This window comes from Mesocricetus auratus, unplaced genomic scaffold (genome assembly GCF_017639785.1).
Source record: "Mesocricetus auratus isolate SY011 unplaced genomic scaffold, BCM_Maur_2.0 Super-Scaffold_100006, whole genome shotgun sequence".
Classification (NCBI taxonomy): domain Eukaryota; kingdom Metazoa; phylum Chordata; class Mammalia; order Rodentia; family Cricetidae; genus Mesocricetus; species Mesocricetus auratus.
In genome coordinates, this window is record NW_024429190.1 from 16,308,001 (window position 1) to 16,325,781 (window position 17,781).

General features: G+C 52.1%; 1 protein-coding gene across 3 annotated transcripts in view; it reads right to left on the reverse strand.

The window, feature by feature from the left end:
• The window catches only part of Sorcs2 (sortilin related VPS10 domain containing receptor 2), a 366,206-nt gene that overhangs the window by 133,947 nt on the left and 214,478 nt on the right, over window positions 1–17,781 (reverse strand). For all 3 annotated transcript variants that reach the window (XM_040746982.1, XM_040746983.1, XM_040746984.1), the window contains exon 3: window positions 6,904–7,003. In XM_040746982.1, coding sequence (XP_040602916.1) covers window positions 6,904–7,003 — 100 coding nt within the window. The remainder of the gene's footprint in view (window positions 1–6,903; window positions 7,004–17,781) is intronic.

Below are 17,781 nucleotides of genomic sequence, written 5' to 3' on the forward strand. Positions count from 1 at the left end.
CCGTTGGCCTCTGATCCAGCTTGTGAACCAGGGGAGGAATGCTGCAGGTAAGAACATGGACAAGTCTGCAGGTGAGAACATGGACAAGCCTGCAGGTGAGAACATGAGCATGGACAAGCCCTGAAGATGATGAGAGCATGGACACGCCTGCAGGTGAGAACATGGACATGCCTGCAGGTGAGAGCATGGACACGCCTGCAGGTGAGAGCATGGACATGCCTGCAGGTGAGAGCATGGACAAGCCTGCAGGTGAGAACATGAGCATGGACAAGCCCTGAAGATGATGAGAGCATGGACACGCCTGCAGGTGAGAACATGGACAAGCCTGCAGGTGAGAACATGAGCATGGACAAGCCCTGAAGATGATGAGAGCATGGACACGCCTGCAGGTGAGAACATGGACACGCCTGCAGGTGAGAACATGAGCATGGACAAGCCCTGAAGATGATGAGAGCATGGACACGCCTGCAGGTGAGAGCATGGACAAGCCTGCAGGTGAGAACATGAGCATGGACAAGCCCTGAAGATGATGAGAGCATGGACACGCCTGCAGGTGAGAGCATGAGCATGGACAAGCCCTGAAGATGATGAGAGCATGGACACGCCTGCAGGTGAGAGCATGGGCAAACCCTGCAAACCATGGTGGCTCCATGCATGGACCAGGACCAGCAGGGTGGTGGGAGGCACCCTGTGTGGGCTGCCAGGGAGCCCTGGGGGCAGGTTTCTGCTCCCCCATGGCATCTTGATGGAGAGATCCTTGAGAATGACCTTGATTTGCAGATGTGCAGCAACACTGAGGTCTGTCAGTGCTCCCTGGCACCCACACAGACATTTTCCCAGAGAAAAATTATCATCCCACCTGCTCTTTATGAAACACACAACTTGAGGGCAGCTTGAGACCCCCAACACACACACACACACACACACACACACACACACACACACACACACACACTACACACACACGCACTCATGACTTTTCATGCTCCTGTTATATGGTGAGTATATTAAGTATGGCTGCTAAGCTATGTATAAGTATGCCATAAGGGGCCGTTCTCTATGTCATGAAAAGAAAAGATCCAGGTACCACGTGCCAGATCTGCCAAAGTCCAGTCTAAACATGACCATGAAGTTAAACGTGCATCTCAGAACATTTCTGGTCCACAGGGAGTCAGTGGCTCTGCTGGTGACAGATAAAGAGGATGTCAGCCATGGTGAGATCCTCAAAGGATGCCCAGTAGGGATTTGGTCCCTTCTGAGTTACACACACTGACTCAGACCCTTAAAGCAGCCTTGGGGGATGGGTCACTAGCTCTTGTCAGTGCCCATGGTGCTGAGGATTTCAGCTGCCAGTGCTGGGCACTGTGCTGTGAAACCACACATCATCGCCTATGATACACAGTAAATGCAGGGAGGAGATAGCATCGTGATCTGCATGCGATATCCTGTAAGCAGAAGCTGAGGGCTAGGAAGCACAGACCCTGGCATCCAAGTCCTCAAAAAACCTGTTCTCCCCACCCCAACGGCCTTCTTTCCTGTGCTGCATTCTGGATCAGATGTTAGGTTCAGAGCAGAAAGTAGGATCTTCGGAAGGACCGACCTTCAAAAGCAGCAGACAGCACAGCTAGGCATGTACTTCAGTGTAGGAAGGAAAGAGAACGCACATACTGCCAGAACAATCTGAGGTAAGTCTGGACTGAGGTCAGATCTGGGCTCCTCAAACCCTCCACACACACACACACAGAGAGAGAGAGAGAGAGAGAGAGAGAGAGAGAGAGAGAGAGAGAGACAGAGAGACAGAGAGACAGAGAGACAGAGAGACAGAGAGACAGAGAGACAGAGAGAGAGAGAGACCAGGCTGCTGTGCCCTGACTGGATTGGAGGGGGTGGAAGGGGCGGACTGTCCTGGGTATTCTCCAAGCACAGAATTAGGACAGCACTGCCACAGCCACGGAGCCATAGCCGATCTTAGATTACACACTGCTCTGGCCCACACCGGAGAAGAGAGGAAGGAGAACCTGGTTTGACGTTTGGCCTCTGTGAGCTTGGGCAGGGAGGAGGCTCGTGCTGTGGTGGAGCAGGAACAAGGCCAGAGAGGGGCTCAGCCCTGTAGACTCACTGTATCTTAGGGGTAGAGAAAGACAGACCAGCAATGAAGACGGCAGTGTGGGGAGAACCAGTAAAGGTAACAGGTAGGTCCATGCACGTAGACTAGCAACACACAGCTCAGAAGGGCCCAGAGGAATTCACAGGCAGGGGCCGAGGGCAGTGACAGAGCTGATGATCAGTAGAGCTGCAGGATCCTAGAGACTTCATCACAGGAGATCCACAGAGCCGGGATCCACAGTAGCTGTCGGTGGCTAATGTGTAGCTCTGCATCTGGACCTTCGCACAGATCTCCTCCCATTGTTTGGGTTCCTATGGGGATGAAGTTTGATGGGGCACCTGGGGCTGAGGCATCCTTGACCCACTTCTGTGGACTTGTGGAAGTTTTTTGACCCACCTAGGCCTCTCCCTCTCCACTGTAAAACATAAGAGTGCAGGAACCCTTGCCCTGGAAGTCTGCCAGGACATGTGTGCAAGGTTCCACACGGCAGCCTGCTTGGCACCTGAGTCCTAGGGGACACTACCTTCCCTGCCACCACTGGCTCGCCTGAAAAACGCAGGTACTGGCTCTTGGCGATGCAGGCAGCTTCCCAGATGTAGGGCTTTGATCCACTTGTCCCCAACTTTGCAGGGCTGGCAAGTGCCTTCTCACAAACCCGAGAAGTGAAGAAAAACCGAGGCACTCTGGCCCCAGGTCACAGAGGGTCCTCCTCGGGGTAGACAGGGGACCCAGGAATCACTTTCTCCCAGACCATCCACTCAGTAAGGGATTCCTTGGTGACAATGTATGTGTGAGATGTTGGCATTCAATGCAACATAGATACCTTGTATAAGATGACAATCCACATGAATTTTTAATGCAAGACATGATACTTAAAAGCAGCTTCTCACTAGGCATCCCCTCAAGACCAGACTTTCACACCTCTCCATGCTCTAGCACTCTTGGGGACCATTCAGAGATGCATTTGCTACCTAAAGCCAGTGTAGGAACCACAGCGGTTCAGAAGGGAAAGTCACAGGCCAGAGTTATGTCTGAGGTGGCAGCAAACCATGCCTGCGGCCACACTCTGATTATACTGCAGGCAAGACAAAATCAAAGAGAGCTCATTTTGAAGACAGCTCACAAAGTGGTCTCCTAAGAAGCCAAAAAGAACTGCTCAGTCTGTAATTGTTACTAAATGGTCTCCTAATTGGATTCCTACTTTCCAGCAAAGCTATCCATTTACCCTACAACAGGAGTGGTTCACACAGGTGCTCTGCAGTAGAGGGCCTTACCACTCCACATCTCTGTCAATGTGGGGGCAGGGGCAGATGGGACATTCACTTTGGCTTCTTTTTTTTTTTTTTTTTTTTTTTTTTTTGGTTTTTACGAGACAGGGTTTCTCTGTATTGTTTTGGAGGCTGTCGGTCCAGCCCGGCCTGGAACTCACAGAGATCCGCCTGCCTCTGCCTCCCGAGTGCTGGGATTAAAGGCGTGCGCCACCACCGCCCAGCCACTTTGGCTTCTTAATCCTCTTACAAGCATGTTGCGTGGGCTCCAGGATCTCAGGTCCCCATTGGGTTCCCAAAGGTTCTTGAAAGTTTTAGCTATCCATACAGCTTCCTAGACCCAGCAAAAGATGCGGTCACAGTAGATTCTCGGCCTGTTTCTGGCCTGGGCAAAGCGTTCTGTCCCCAGCACCAGGGTTCAGCCCGGTGTACAGTCAGATCTATGCCTGGATCTATGAGTGGACTGCCTGGAGCTCCTCCTGCAGAGGTCACAGATGGCTGAACCAAGCTGGGATTGCTTCCCCAGTGAGCGCTTTGCCCATGGGGTTTCCGGGAGGAGGCCAGCAGAGGTCAAGACAAGAGAACTGATAGGGGCTTACACAGCCTTCAGTTGCATTCCCCACTTACACAAGGGGGAAGACGAGGCCCACAGCAGAAGCAGGATATGCCGCATAGCACAAGCCAACAGCCAGCCGACTGTGTCTGGAATATGGCAAAGACCTGTCATTTTCCTGCCCCTGGCAACACGGAACCGAGCTGGGCTGGACTGGGTTTGCACAGACACAGGGAGCCCAGTGAACCTGGAGTGTTCGAATCATACCTCCCTAACAGGGCTGATTTGTGTGTCCTTTTGAAACTGCAAATGCCCACTGCCCCATCTTCCATCTCGATGGCCTGTAGAAGAAGCCAAGAATCCTGAATGGGAACAAGCCTGCACAGAGGCCCTTTCCAGAACGCTCTGCTGGGCCCATATTCCGTTACCCATCTCAGCTTTCTGTTGTAGGGCTGTCGCTGAGGCTCAGAGGGGTCAAAGTCCCAGTCCAAGAAGGAACCTTAGGCCTGACCTCACTGCTCCCCACCCAACCTCTCTGGGAAGCCTTCCCTACCCTCAGGAATCTGAGGCTCTCTTGGTTCTTTCTGCCCCAGCTTCCCCTGCCCTCCTCCTTCCATATATGGACATAGCCTGCAGGCTGCCCTGTAGGCAGCTTACCATCCTGGACACCAACACTGGGGTGGCTGAACACACATGACTTGGGAATTGCTCTATTATTGGGAAGATGGCCCTGTTCACTGAGTCTGACTTTCAAAGGCCACTTCTGTCACACACACACACACCATCACAGCTACGGCAGGAAGGACCCATGGCAGGCAGGGAGGCAAGGGGTCTTCCCTGCTCCTTCCATGCACTCCGGGTTTCTGGCAGGTAGAGGTCCCCACAGCTGCCCTGAGCATGGACAATGCCCTGCCTCATTAGCTTAGACTCAGGAGAGCTTGTTTCAGACCCAGGCCTCCTACTATGAGGTGTGTGATGGGGTAACTCTCACCTTTCCTTTCCGTTTTCTACCCTGGAAAATGCGATAGCAATGCCTCATTATGTGGACAGTTGTGGATGGGGTGAGATTGTCTGTATGAGGCATGAGAGAGGTCTAGGAAGAGGCAGGGAAAGCTAACACCAACTCACCCTCCTCCTCCCTAGCTGCAAAGCCCCAAGGCAAGGGTGCCCTTGTCTTCTGCAGTAGTCCTCCAACCTCTGCTCCCATTCTGTCCAGGAGGAAGCTTTCACGGTAACAGAAGTCAAGGAGAGGAAGATACAAAACCAGATGACCTGCTCTAGCAGACAAGATGGCACGCCATGAAAAAGCAGTGGAGGGGACTAGAGCCAAGAGCACTGGCTGTTTTTGCAGAAGACCTGAGTTCAGTTCCAAGCACTCATTTGGCATCTCCTAACCACCTGTAACTCCAGGGATCTGATGTCATCTTCTGGCCTTCATGGGTACCAGATATACATGGTACACATACATACATGCAGGCAAAAACTTGTACATAGAAAAGCAAAGTAAAACTAAATCTTGTGCAAGCAACTGAGCTCCACTGCAGTCCAGGGAGGGCTCTGCAGGCTCCTGTCCTCCCACATGGCTGACCTGTCTCTCTGAGCCCCTGAACCTTCACCAGTACTATAGCCCCCAGAGTACATGGTGTACTCCTGTAGTAGCACCATCCTGTGTTTCCACGCCCTCTGTGGGAGGCTCAAACACAGGCCCCAAGCTCTAACAGGGATGCGTCTCTGGGGTTGGCCCTTGGCAGAATTGCTGTTTCCCCTCTTTTTGTCCAGCATCAAACAATCAAACAAACACAAAGCCATGACTATGTGATTAATAGGTTACATTCTAAATGACATTTCTTTAATTTTTAGAACCTGAAACACTTGGTGACCCATAGGAGTATGATCTCATTGCTCCTTAATTCTGTGCATCAGCTGACACGAAGCATACAAGTGCCCCAGGAGGTCAGGGTTGATGACAAAGTCTGGTCATGATGTATGGGGAGGCATTGGGAGTAGAGACAGCACAGCAGCGATGGGATGGGTGAAGCTACCACCCAGCATGTAGTCTTTATGCCCATTGCCCATTGCCCCATGCCTCTCTCCCCCTCCCAATAAAAGCTGGCCCATGGTGTGAGTTGCCTAGCATGGAAATCTGAGGATGAGAGCACCCTGTCTTCTCAAGGCGAGGCCTTCAATAAACTCCATTTCCGTCCCACCTCATCTTGTGAGCATTGGCCTGTAGCCAGTAAAACTGCTAGAATTTCTCTTTTTGCCACCACCCAAGTACCTCTGGGACAGATACTGATCTTGTAGGGAGCACTATACAGGGCTCATTCAAGTCTCTGTAAGATGTGGGCTACACCCCACTTTCCTACAGAGACACCAAAGCACAGAGAAGTGAAGCAGGATTTGAATTCTGCTCTGTCTGAGTCCCCTCCTGGGACCTCAGACTGATTCTCTAGATTGAGTCCAGCATGCTGACTTCATGCTGGGGTCTCCAGATGGGCCAATAAATAGCCACACATCTGCAGGAGGGGCTTTACCATGATCCTCTCTCTTCTACATCTAGATAGGAAGCAATAACCGGTAACTAAGATCAAGAGACAGCAAGCAATGCTCTGACATGGAGCCAACCCAGCCCCAGAGATGACACCCTAGAGAAGGCCTCAGAGCTGCCAGGACTCTGAGCCAGGTGGATCTGATTCAGCTGCCAGCTCTGCTGATTCTCCTCCCTGCCTGTCTGCTGGAGGCTGCCTCCAGGACAGGGGAAGATGGATGTGCCCTAGATAAGCAGGAAGGCCCTTCTCCAAAGTCCCAGCTGATGGCTTCAAATACACTCATCAAAATGAACCAAAGCAACAAGAGTTGAGGGACAAATGCCTTACACCAGACCATGATTCCAAAGTAGAACCAGTCCAGTGGTACAGGCAGCCATGGAGAGCCAGATCCCAAGGGTTGGCCACCCTGGGCTGGTATGTACATACCTTTCTCTTGTTGGCTGGGCAGATATAGAAGTTGTCAATGACAGTGGTGACACCAGGCTGGAGAGTAATCTTGGTGTATGTTGTCCCAAAATCTGAGGACCTATGGGAACAGAGATAATTGTCAATACGTGTCCTTCAGAGGTAGGCTTTACAGCATCATGGTGCCAACACTGGCAGACCTGAGATAACAAGTTTTGTTCTCTCCACCTTCCCAGGGGAAGCATGCCCCACCCCAAATGCAAATGAGGAACCTGGGTTCCCTTGCAGATAGCTGGTTTGCTCAAGTGTACAGCCCAGATCTGGAGTTAGAACCAGAAGTCAGAATGTTTTGGGGGGAGGTAGGGAGTGGGTTCAAGACAGAATTTCTCTGTGAGACCTGACTGCCTGGAACTCACTCTACAGGCCAGGTTAACCTTGAACTCAGAGCTCCACCTCTCTGCCTCCCAAGTGCTGGGATTAAAGACATGTGCCACCACCGCCCCACTGAGAAGTCAGAACTTCTGGATCCTTCCATCTCTACAATGTGTCACAAAACCCTGAAGATCTATTCCATTTTGTTTATCACATAGATGAGCGGTAGGCACCAAGGGGACAGGGTCCTGCATGAGGGACCACTCAGTTGACACAAGGTTCAAGTCACAGTCCATTCAGCACAGCCACTGACTGAGCCAAGGCCCTATGCTCTCATCCACTCATCCGTTGCCATTTCTGAAAGCTCAGGGCCACCAGGAGCATCCAGGTGCAGGCTGACCCCTGCCTTGAGCACAGGACCACAGGATAGCAGGGACAAACCTGGTAACTGCTGGGAGTCAGATCCCAGGACCTGTGCCACCAGGAACTGGTCCACTGAGTTCACCATGGGAGAACAGGCCAATAACTCCACACCACCTCCATTAAGTCCCACCCAGCCCCTTTCCTCAGCCTTAAAATGAGGAGATGCAGGTGGAAGGAAGGTCCCAGTAGCTCTCTGAGCACTGAAACCCTAAGGCCTCTAGAAACAGGAGGGAGACATGCTGAGGCCTGTGCTGTGATTCATGGATACACCAGACCATGGAAACACCTCTACACTGAAGTGTAAGTCACAATGGCTTCCTATGACAGCTCATTAAAACATGGGAACTTGGGCTGGAGAGCTGGCTCAGCAGTTAAGAACACTTGCTGTTCTTCCAGAGGACCTGAGTTTGATTCCCAGCTCCCGTATGCAACTCTTGCTCTGGGGGATATGGTGCTTTTGTCCTCCTTGGGCACTTGCACTCATGAGCACAAACCCACACGCAGATACACACCTACACACGGATACACACCCACATGCAGATACACACCTACACACAGATATACACCCACATGCAGATACACACCTACACACGGATACATACCCACACACATAGATACACACCCACACAGATACACACCCACATGCAGATACACACCTGCACACAGATACACACTCACACACATAGATACACACCCACACACAGATACACACCCACATGTAGATACACACCTGCACACGGATACACACTTACACACAGATAGACATCTGCACACAGCTACACACCCACACACAGATACACATCCACACACAGATACACACCCACACACATACACAACTGCACACAGATACACATCCACACACAGATACACACCCACACACATACACAACTGCACACAGATACACACTTCACACAGATACACACCTACACACTGACACACATTCACACACAGATACACACCTGCACACAGATACACACTCACACACATAGATACACACCTACACACAGATATGTACCCACATGTAGATACACACCTGCACATGGATACACACTCACACACAGATAGACATCTGCACACAGCTACACACCCACATGCAGATACACAACTACATGCAGATACACACCCACATGCAGATACACAACTACACGCAGATACACACCCACACGCAGATACACACCTGCACACTGATACACACTCACACACATAGATACACACCCACACACAGATACACACCTACACACAGATACACACCCAAACACAGATACACACCCACACACAGATACACACCTCACACAGATACACACCCACACACAGATACACACCTACACACAGATACACACCTCACACAGATACACACCCACACACAGATACACACCCACACACAGATACACACCTCACACAGATACACACCTACACACTGATACACATTCACACACAGATACACACCTGCACACAGATACACACCCGCACACAGATATACACCCTCATGCAGATACACAACTACACGCAGATACACAGCTATACACAATTAAACACAATAAAGATGCATCTAAAATGTATGGGAACTGCAGACTATGCCAAGAGCACTGGGGGAGTTGGGCCAGGTAGGGGCTCTGGATTTGGTCGATGTTTCTGCCTAAGACCTCAGCACCAAGTGCTGCCCGAGCCTAACCCCTGGCTGTGATGCTGCTGTTACCTGTACTTGCTGTGTGGCCTCAGCAGCATCTTCCCTCCTCTTGGCCTATCGAGAGGCTGGAGGAGGCCAGGGCGTATTGTTCCGGGGCTGAAGTGAGACCCTGAGCCACGTTAGTGTAAATCCCGCTGGCTGGGAGCTTTCATAGTCTATGCTCACTGTTCTTGCAGCGCTCGCTCCCCACCCAACCGTCAGATCTTCAGGCGAAGCAGCTCCAGGAAGATGATCACCTTTACTATCACTGGACTTGGTGGCCACAGGTCCCCAAGGTCTGGCTTCTTCAGGACTCCCCAGGAGGACTGGAGCAAGCAAACAAAGATGACACCATGTGCCTACTGTCTAATCAGGGCACATTTGCTCTCCAAACCGCAGAGAATTGATTTTCATTGGTAAAGGGGAAGTGAGAGGCCCCATTAGCAGAAATCGATCCACACGGCCCAGAGACCCGTAGAAACACGGTTGTTTATAAGCTCAGAGCTCACAGCCTAATGCTGTGAGCTGCCCTTCCCAAGACCCTCACATCCCACCCCTTCCTTCCTGCTACCGCTGTCTCGGCCTCAGCCCAGCCACCCCAGCCTCTTTCCATCCTCCTCACTACAGGAGCTGCCCAGAGCTGAGAGCTCAAGGACACCTGTGGTCCAGAGAGAGGCTGGCACATGCTAAGGAAGGTAGCAAAATGCACCCCACTGAAAGAGGAATGCAGGGACCAGGGAGTCCCAGGAGTAATGGGAGCACTGGGTCACAGACAGGCATGGACAAAGTAATATATACACAGAGGCCTGAGGGAGGAAGGGGGACTGTGCCTGCCAGGGAAAGGCACCTGTCTCCGGTTGACCAGGGAAAGGCACCTGCCCCCACTTGGCCAGGGAAAGGCACCTGTCTCCGGTTGACCAGTATTTTCGAATACCCATCAGCCAAGAACAAGAGTGAAATGTACATCACACAGATGTCATCAGGATAAGGCAAGGCCACACTGGAAGGGTCACATGAAGACAGAGGTCACTGCTGGAGTGCTATAGCCCCTGAGAGATGAAGGATGTGGAAACAGATTTTCCATCAGCTCCCTAAAGGAACTACCTCCAAGATGCCACCTGTTCTCAGGGTTGGGGCCTCCAGAACAGTGGAGGGGTCCTTTACAGTTCCTTAACATCACACAGCAGCCATAGGACACAGGTGTGGCATTCCAAAGAGAGAGGGGAGCAAAGACAGAGACACACATATGAGACAGAGAGAGAGAGAGAGAAAGACAGACACAGAGACAGACAGACAGAGAGAGAGAGACAGACAGACAGAGACAGACAGAGACAGACAGAGACAGACAGACAGACAGACAGAGAGATTGACAGGCAGGCAGGCAGATGGGGGAGCAACGGGGAAGAGAAAGAAAGTGAGACAGAGAGAAAAGAGGAGACACTGAGACAGACTGAGGAGGGACAGACAGACAGATGAGGCAGAGACACAGAGAGATACACTGAGGCAGAGATAGAGGAGGGGTAGAAGAGTCCGACAGAAAGATGAAGAGTTGGGTGGGGGAGACAAGGAGGCACCGTAGCTGAAGGTCCAAGGGACCCTGGGAAGCGCAGAGGGGAAGTTAACGAGGACACCCACAGTCCCTGGCTGCACATCACCTAACCTAGCCTGACTTGCCGACTGCCCCAACCCCCACGTTCCATCCAGATTCTCCCTGCCCTGACCAGGCCCTTCCTGCCCACGTGCCTTGAGGTGCTCCTGGGCAGGGTAAAGGCTTAGAGTGGGGGCGGGGAGGGGGCACAGTGCCACGGGCAGCCTTCCTCAGGAGGGCGTGCGTGTCCTGTGGTTGTTGTAAGAAGCTCTCACATCACAGTGCTTAAAACATGGTGGTCTCAGGAAGTTCAGAGAAGTCAGACATGAGGCTTCTGGGACTAAAATGGAGGTGTTGGTCTCTTTTGCAGGCTGAGAGACAGCCTATGTCTTGCGTGTTTCGCCCTCTAGAGCAGTGGTTCTCAACCCCTTTTGGGTGTTGCATATCAGATATTTACATTACAATTACTAACAGTAGCAAAATTACAGCTTTGAGGTAGCAACGAAATAATTTTATGGTTGGGGGTCACCACAATAGGAGGAACTGTGTTAAAGGGTCGCAGCGTTAGGAAGGTTAAGAACCATTGAAGACTCCTTCCAATGCAGGGCTTGTGGCCTGCCTCTGTCTTACAAATCTGTCCCCAGAGTCTGCGTCTATCCCAACATCAACCACCTCTGGACAAAAGTCCTCCTCTCCTGGTCCTCAGGACTCAGAGGACAATCCCAAGAGTCACCCCCAGGAATTCTCAGTCCCACATGCCAAGTCCCTTCCACCAAGTAGGAAACATGTGTACAGGTTCCAGGATTAGGCTGTGGCCATCAAGTAGCACCATTCTATTGTCACAAAGTGGGGCTTTGACCTGGGTCTGGAGTATGTGTGGGAGCATAATAAGTACATCGGCTGATGGGAGGAGTGGGCTCTGGGCAACAGCCAGGTCGGGGCAACTAGGCTGGAACAGGAAGGGGTAGAAAGGGCTGAATCTGCTTTACGATGCAGCAGACTCTGGTCACTTGAGGTCACTGTTCTTGGAATATGGTCCATCTGGCCAAAAGGCAAGAAAACCTTGAAACACTGATTTCAGAGGCTCAAGGCCCAGAAAGAATGTAAAATACCTCATTGTCAGTTTTATGTAGATTACATATTGACATACTAATATTCTGAATATATTGAGTTAATTAAAATCATTATTAAAATTAATTTCACCTGCTCCTAGTTTTAGTTAATAGGCTTCACTTTATTGCAGTTTCCAGATCACCACAAAACTGTGCGGTAAGCCCAGTTTCCCTGTGCCCCTGGCTCCACACACAGCCCCTTGCTGCCTCAGAAGGCACGTTTGCCCCAGGGGTGCAGTTGTCCAGAGCCCAGCAGACTTAACATGACAGACATGTGGCTTCAGGCAGAACGGATTCCATCGCCCTAAACACCCTCCCGCCTCAGCCTGCTCCCCACCTCACCGCCAGCCCTGGACAGCACCGATCTTTTCATGACTGCCAGTTTTGCATCTTCTAGAATGTGCTGTGGCCGGAGCCTCTCAGCAGGAGCCTCCCTTCTCCGTCTCATCCATATGCTTAGGTTTCCTCCACATCATTGTCCTGTCTCTTGGTTCTGTGACCAGCAGAGCCTGCACAACTCACATGGTCCCTATTCCTAGCATGCTTTGTCAGGGCTTCACGCCTGGACACAGACGACATCAGCAGTGCCTCTGAGGGAGGGGCAGGCCTGGGAGGGCCAAGAACACACCTGGAAAGCTCTGTCCCAGTGGGCCGGCTGAGTGCCATGTGCGGTCCTCTTAGAGGGCACCTGTTGGCAGCATGCACCACACAGGATTTGTCATTGCCGCTGTGTTGCTATGTCAGGAGAAATCGGGAGCTCAGACTGTGGGGGGCAGGGCCCGCCCTGAGGAGGGGCAGCCACATGGTGACTTGAACTAGACAAGGGATTGGAATGTGGGAAGAGACAGTGGCACCACAGGTGACACGGAAGCCAAGTGACACTGCTCAGGAAGGCTCCTCTCGAGAAGGGTAGGCTGGGAGTCAGGACAGCCCTTGCTGTGGACAGGGCCAGGCTGGAGATGGGATCGAGCTGGGAGTGACCCTGGGCTCTGTGCCACCTCCTTCTTCTGAGAAGGAGTCCCACCCTGGGCTCAGCCCCCACTGCTCTGAGCTGCTGGGGCCCTGGGCTGCCAGCTCAGGAGTCAGCATCACTTTCCTCCTCTGACACACTGAGGGTTGGAGTCAGCGGCCTCTGAGGGCCCCGTCAGTGCAAAACCTGTGACAATGTCTCTAACCTGCAGGTACCCACACCTTTCGGCAACTGTCACTGGTCCTAGGCCTGAATCTCTTGCACAGGCACCGGTTGAATGGGTCCTCATAAGGTGGGTTGTGGGGGATCTTGGCCTGGATGTGCCTTCCCAGTGGGCCGTTCTATCCATGCTGACCCTCACTATTCCCATGGGCATCTGCTTCTCAAACAGACACACCCAACAATGGTGACAGGTGTCCAAGGGACATATGCTTCAAGAAGCTCAAGGAGACAATGGCAGTCTCAGGAGAGGACAAAACATGAGCACCTGTTTTTTGGAACACTCTGTTTCCTGCTAGGGATGGGGATGATGAGGCAGGGGTCACCTTAAGAGATGGAGGACCCTGCTGCCCCTCTGCAGGGCCAGAGGCCTCATCCAGGAAAAGCTGGTCTGGCTCTTGCTTGGTCTGTAGGAGCAGGGGAGTGGCCTGAGCCACTTGTCAGAGGTGGAGAAGATGAGACTGGAAAGGGACAGGGACTGTCACATGTTTCCAAGAAGAGAACACAGCAGCCTCACCTGGTGTCTTGAGCTGTGTTTTTAACCCCCGGTGTTTCTCTCCAAAGAACAAAACCAAACCATCTAAACCAAACCCCACCAAGTCCACATAGCCCAGGCTGACCTCAGATCTGCTGTGCAGCAGGGAGTGGCCTTGAACTCCAGGGCAGTGTTGCCTTTGAGAGGAAACAGCTGAGGGACACTTAGAGCCACTTCAGGGCCTGAGTGGCTGGAGCTCCTCCAATCCCTTCCCCATGCTGGCCGAGGGTCTGCTGGCAGCAGCCAGGGGTCACTGATGATTCAGAACGCTTCAGCTGCCATGTGGGCAGCGACACTGAGAGCAAAGGCTGCAGGTCACAGCCTCTGCCCCAGGCCAGGGTGGGCTGGACAGAAGGAAGGAAGGAGGGATGCCATAGCCTGTCTACACGAACCTCCGCTTATCTGTGCTGGAACTGTCTCTTAGGGGACCCTGAACACAGGCAAAGAAAGGCAGTGACATTTACCCCCTTAGACACGTGTGAAAACTACAAGACAGGCTGCCTCAGGGCCCAGCAAGCAGTCCGGGCAGGTCAATGGTGGAACCTTTTGGCCACCACTGGGCCTAAGGCTATCTCCTTCAAAGGCTGCCAGATCCAGTGACAGAGAGGTCACCATAAAACTCTAAAGGCCCAACAGCCAAGCACGCAGCTGACAATGCTTGTCGGGGGCCTTTGGTGGTGTTCTGGGTACCAGACATGAAGGCTGTGTGGCCTTAAGCTAGCAGGCATTCCTCTCTGGTCAAGCTTGCCATTGCAAAAGGGAGGGGTGGGGTGGTTGAATTTATGTCTATGCACCAGCCTGGACACTAGTGGATCTGGTTCCTATGAAAGGGTGTGAAGGAAGAAGGAGGGGATAAGGAGGGGACACTAGTACTCACAGTATCCCCCTCCCCACAACAGGACGCACCCCTAGGTGACTTCCTTGTGCTCATTATCCAAACTGTCCAATGTCTTGTTTCCCCGCCCCCATTTTTAGCCACACTGAGACCATTCTAATCTTCATCCGTTCAAATTAAAAATTAAAAGCCCAGAGTCTAAAACCGGGCAAGTAGAAACACGGAAGGCGAACACAGTTGGAAAATTGCTATTTGCAAATCCGCTGCTTAATTGCTGTGTGTTTGCACACATTCTCTTTTTAAAAATGATTTCATTAAGCTATTTTCATATTCTATAATTATTTCGCTGGTGGGGCACATTCTCCCCCTCCCTCCCATCATGAGCCCCTGCTTTCACACATGGCTCCCATTGCTAAACGGAACATCACGCCCAGGTATGAGAAAGGCGCACTTCCTCCAGGCAGGTGTCTCCTGGCCCTGCCAGTGAGGCCACTTGCAAGTCCCGACCCAGGGCAGGGCCTGCACGTGTGTGGGGCATGGATTCTATGTGTGTGGAGAGGGCCAGGGATGATGCTCATGCCTGTCCTGAAATGAGAGGATGGGTTCAGAGGCAGCATCCTAGAGAAGCCAATGTTGCCCAGGGCCATCTCTCTGCCACTCGGTAGACTGCCCTCTGCCTTCAGGGAAGGGCCTGTGGCTGTTGCATCTTATGCTCTATGACAATCACGAGTTTGCATGTGACAACCTGCAGGGCACCTCATGGTGGCCCCTCATCACTCTGGAGACAAAGTCCAACACTTCCACTTTGTATACAGGGAAATAGAGGCCAAGTAGGGGAAATATGGGCACCCACCACCAAGCACAGACTTGAGCCTGGTCTCTGAGCAGGGGTGAGGTATGTTGGAGATTCCAGGAGAGGCCTGTCCTAAAGTTTGTTCCTGTTCCGGAGGACAGGAAGTCTGCTGTGACTTAAGTCACATAGAGTAGTGGCTGCTCACGGACCTGCCAAAAGGGAGCCTTGATTCCCACCGCCCTGACATCTTAATCAGCCTTCCCAGGATCAGCTGGGGACAGGGACTCTCTACTACACAGGACATCTTAAGGGCCATGGTGTCATTCAGAAAAATTCTGGAATGTGAACTGAGTATGAAATGGGAAACGGGGGGGGTCAACTAGTGAGGTAGGAGTGCAGGAAGGATGGGGCCAGGCAGGTCACCAAACATATTTTTCTGCTGACAGTGAGCTACGGTCCCACAAACCTAATCATAAATTGGAAATATTGTAAGTAAAAAATCCAAAAATACTCCAGCCTGAAGAACACCCCAGAATACGTGAGCTGAGCCCAGTCATCTTCAAGTGTGCTCAGCACACTCCTGTTAACTATCATTCGCAAAATCATCTACATAGCGCATACTACAAGGAAGTGTTGACTGTTTAATGCAACTCATTGAGTGCATGGATGCAGAAGATACTGGCAGGCCAAGCCTGCAGCCTGGATGCTTCCCTTCTCTGCTACCCAACATTGTCAGAGAGGCTCTTACACATGGCCAGCCTGGGAAAGATCAAAGCTTGCAGTGTGGTTTCTACTGAATGCCTCTGGCTTTTACAACATCATGAAATAAAAACCAAACCAAACCAAAACAGCAACAGCAAAGTCCACTGGACTCTGATGTGAAAGGCATCTGTAGTCTGAGGGAGAGAACACAGCCTCCCTAACTGCCCCACCCCCGATGTGCAAGCCCTGTGTAACAGAGTGAAGAAACTTCAGAGGCATCCAACCACATTGGGACATGGTTGTGGCTGCCCATGTGCAGATGAGGAAACTGAGGCATGGGAAGCTTGCTGGCCCAAAGAATAGCAACCTCAGGACTGTCAGCAAAAGCCAGGTATCAGCTTCAGGTTTGTCCCACCAACTTGGGACTGAGGCATGGCATGGCTCCCCCAGAGCCTTCCTGATAGCATTTTTCACCCTAGCAGTGTCTGCAGAGCCATCCTGGTACCTGCTAATGTGCCACCAACTGGTCAGTGGACACCTTGACATGGGGGCAGCATGTCATTGCCTGGGAGAGTTGCTGTGGGCTCAGGGCTCCCCCTATCCCAATACCGAGCCCCAGGAAGCTCAGTCAAAGCTGATAGGGGCTGGAAAGAGGATGCAGGAGACACTGGGGCTCCAATTTTCTTAGGCCTGAAATCCCAGGGTCAGATTCCATCTTGTGTGTCTGATCACACTTTTACATATGGCTTTGGCCCCTGACACATCTGCAATGGCTCTGAGTGCTGTGAGGTTTGCTGGCAGACAGTTCTGGAATGAAGCGGGCTGGGCTGACCAACCCCACAGACCCCTTTAAGCCCATGTCTGCAATCCAGATAGCACCCTGGGATGGAAACGTAGTTGTGAACTTGGCCCAGACAATCTGGCTCCTGGCCCTGGCACCTCCTTTACTCTGAGAACTCAATCCTTTGCAAGAAACCCTTCCACAGATTTCCTGAGCGTGCCCTACGCTGAGACCTTGTGCTGGAACAGTGGGAAAGAGGTATTGGGTACCACTTCACGTTGTGGGAAGATCTCAGGAGTGCCTGTCACTGTCCAGGCCCCTCCTCCTCCAAGCAGCCCCCAGGCCTCTTCACAGACAGCACTTGGGGGGGCAGTTAAACTTGGCTATGCAGGAGCCTCAAGGACCCCCGTTCAATAGAGTTGACTGCCATTCTGCCAGACATGTTTGTGCCTCCAGGCTGAGTGAAAGATGAAATGGCGCCCGAGAGCAGACCTCAGGGTCCCAGTGAAGGTGTGGCCTGGGAAAATGTAAGAATCTCTCCATAGCCAAAGGTGAGAACCACAGGCTTACCAGGCCCTAGAGAAAGTGGGGGTATTTCCAGAGGCTCAAGGAAGGTCTTCATTGAGCGTATAGACCTACTTCAGGTGTAAGGGGACCTGACAGAGGAGTCACAGGGGCCGAGAGAAAGGGAGTTGGGTGGGAATATGGGTGGACATTTCTCAGGGGTTCCAATGAGGATGATCCTGGGGCCTTCCAGGACAGGCTAGCTGCCCTGGGAAAGCAAGGTAAGGAGTATCCAGTGCAGAGTGGGAAGACACACGAGGACTCGGTGCTGCCACGTGTTAAGACCTTTCAGACAGTGGTCCCCTCCCCACCCCCCTTTGTGACTGAGGACTGACAGTC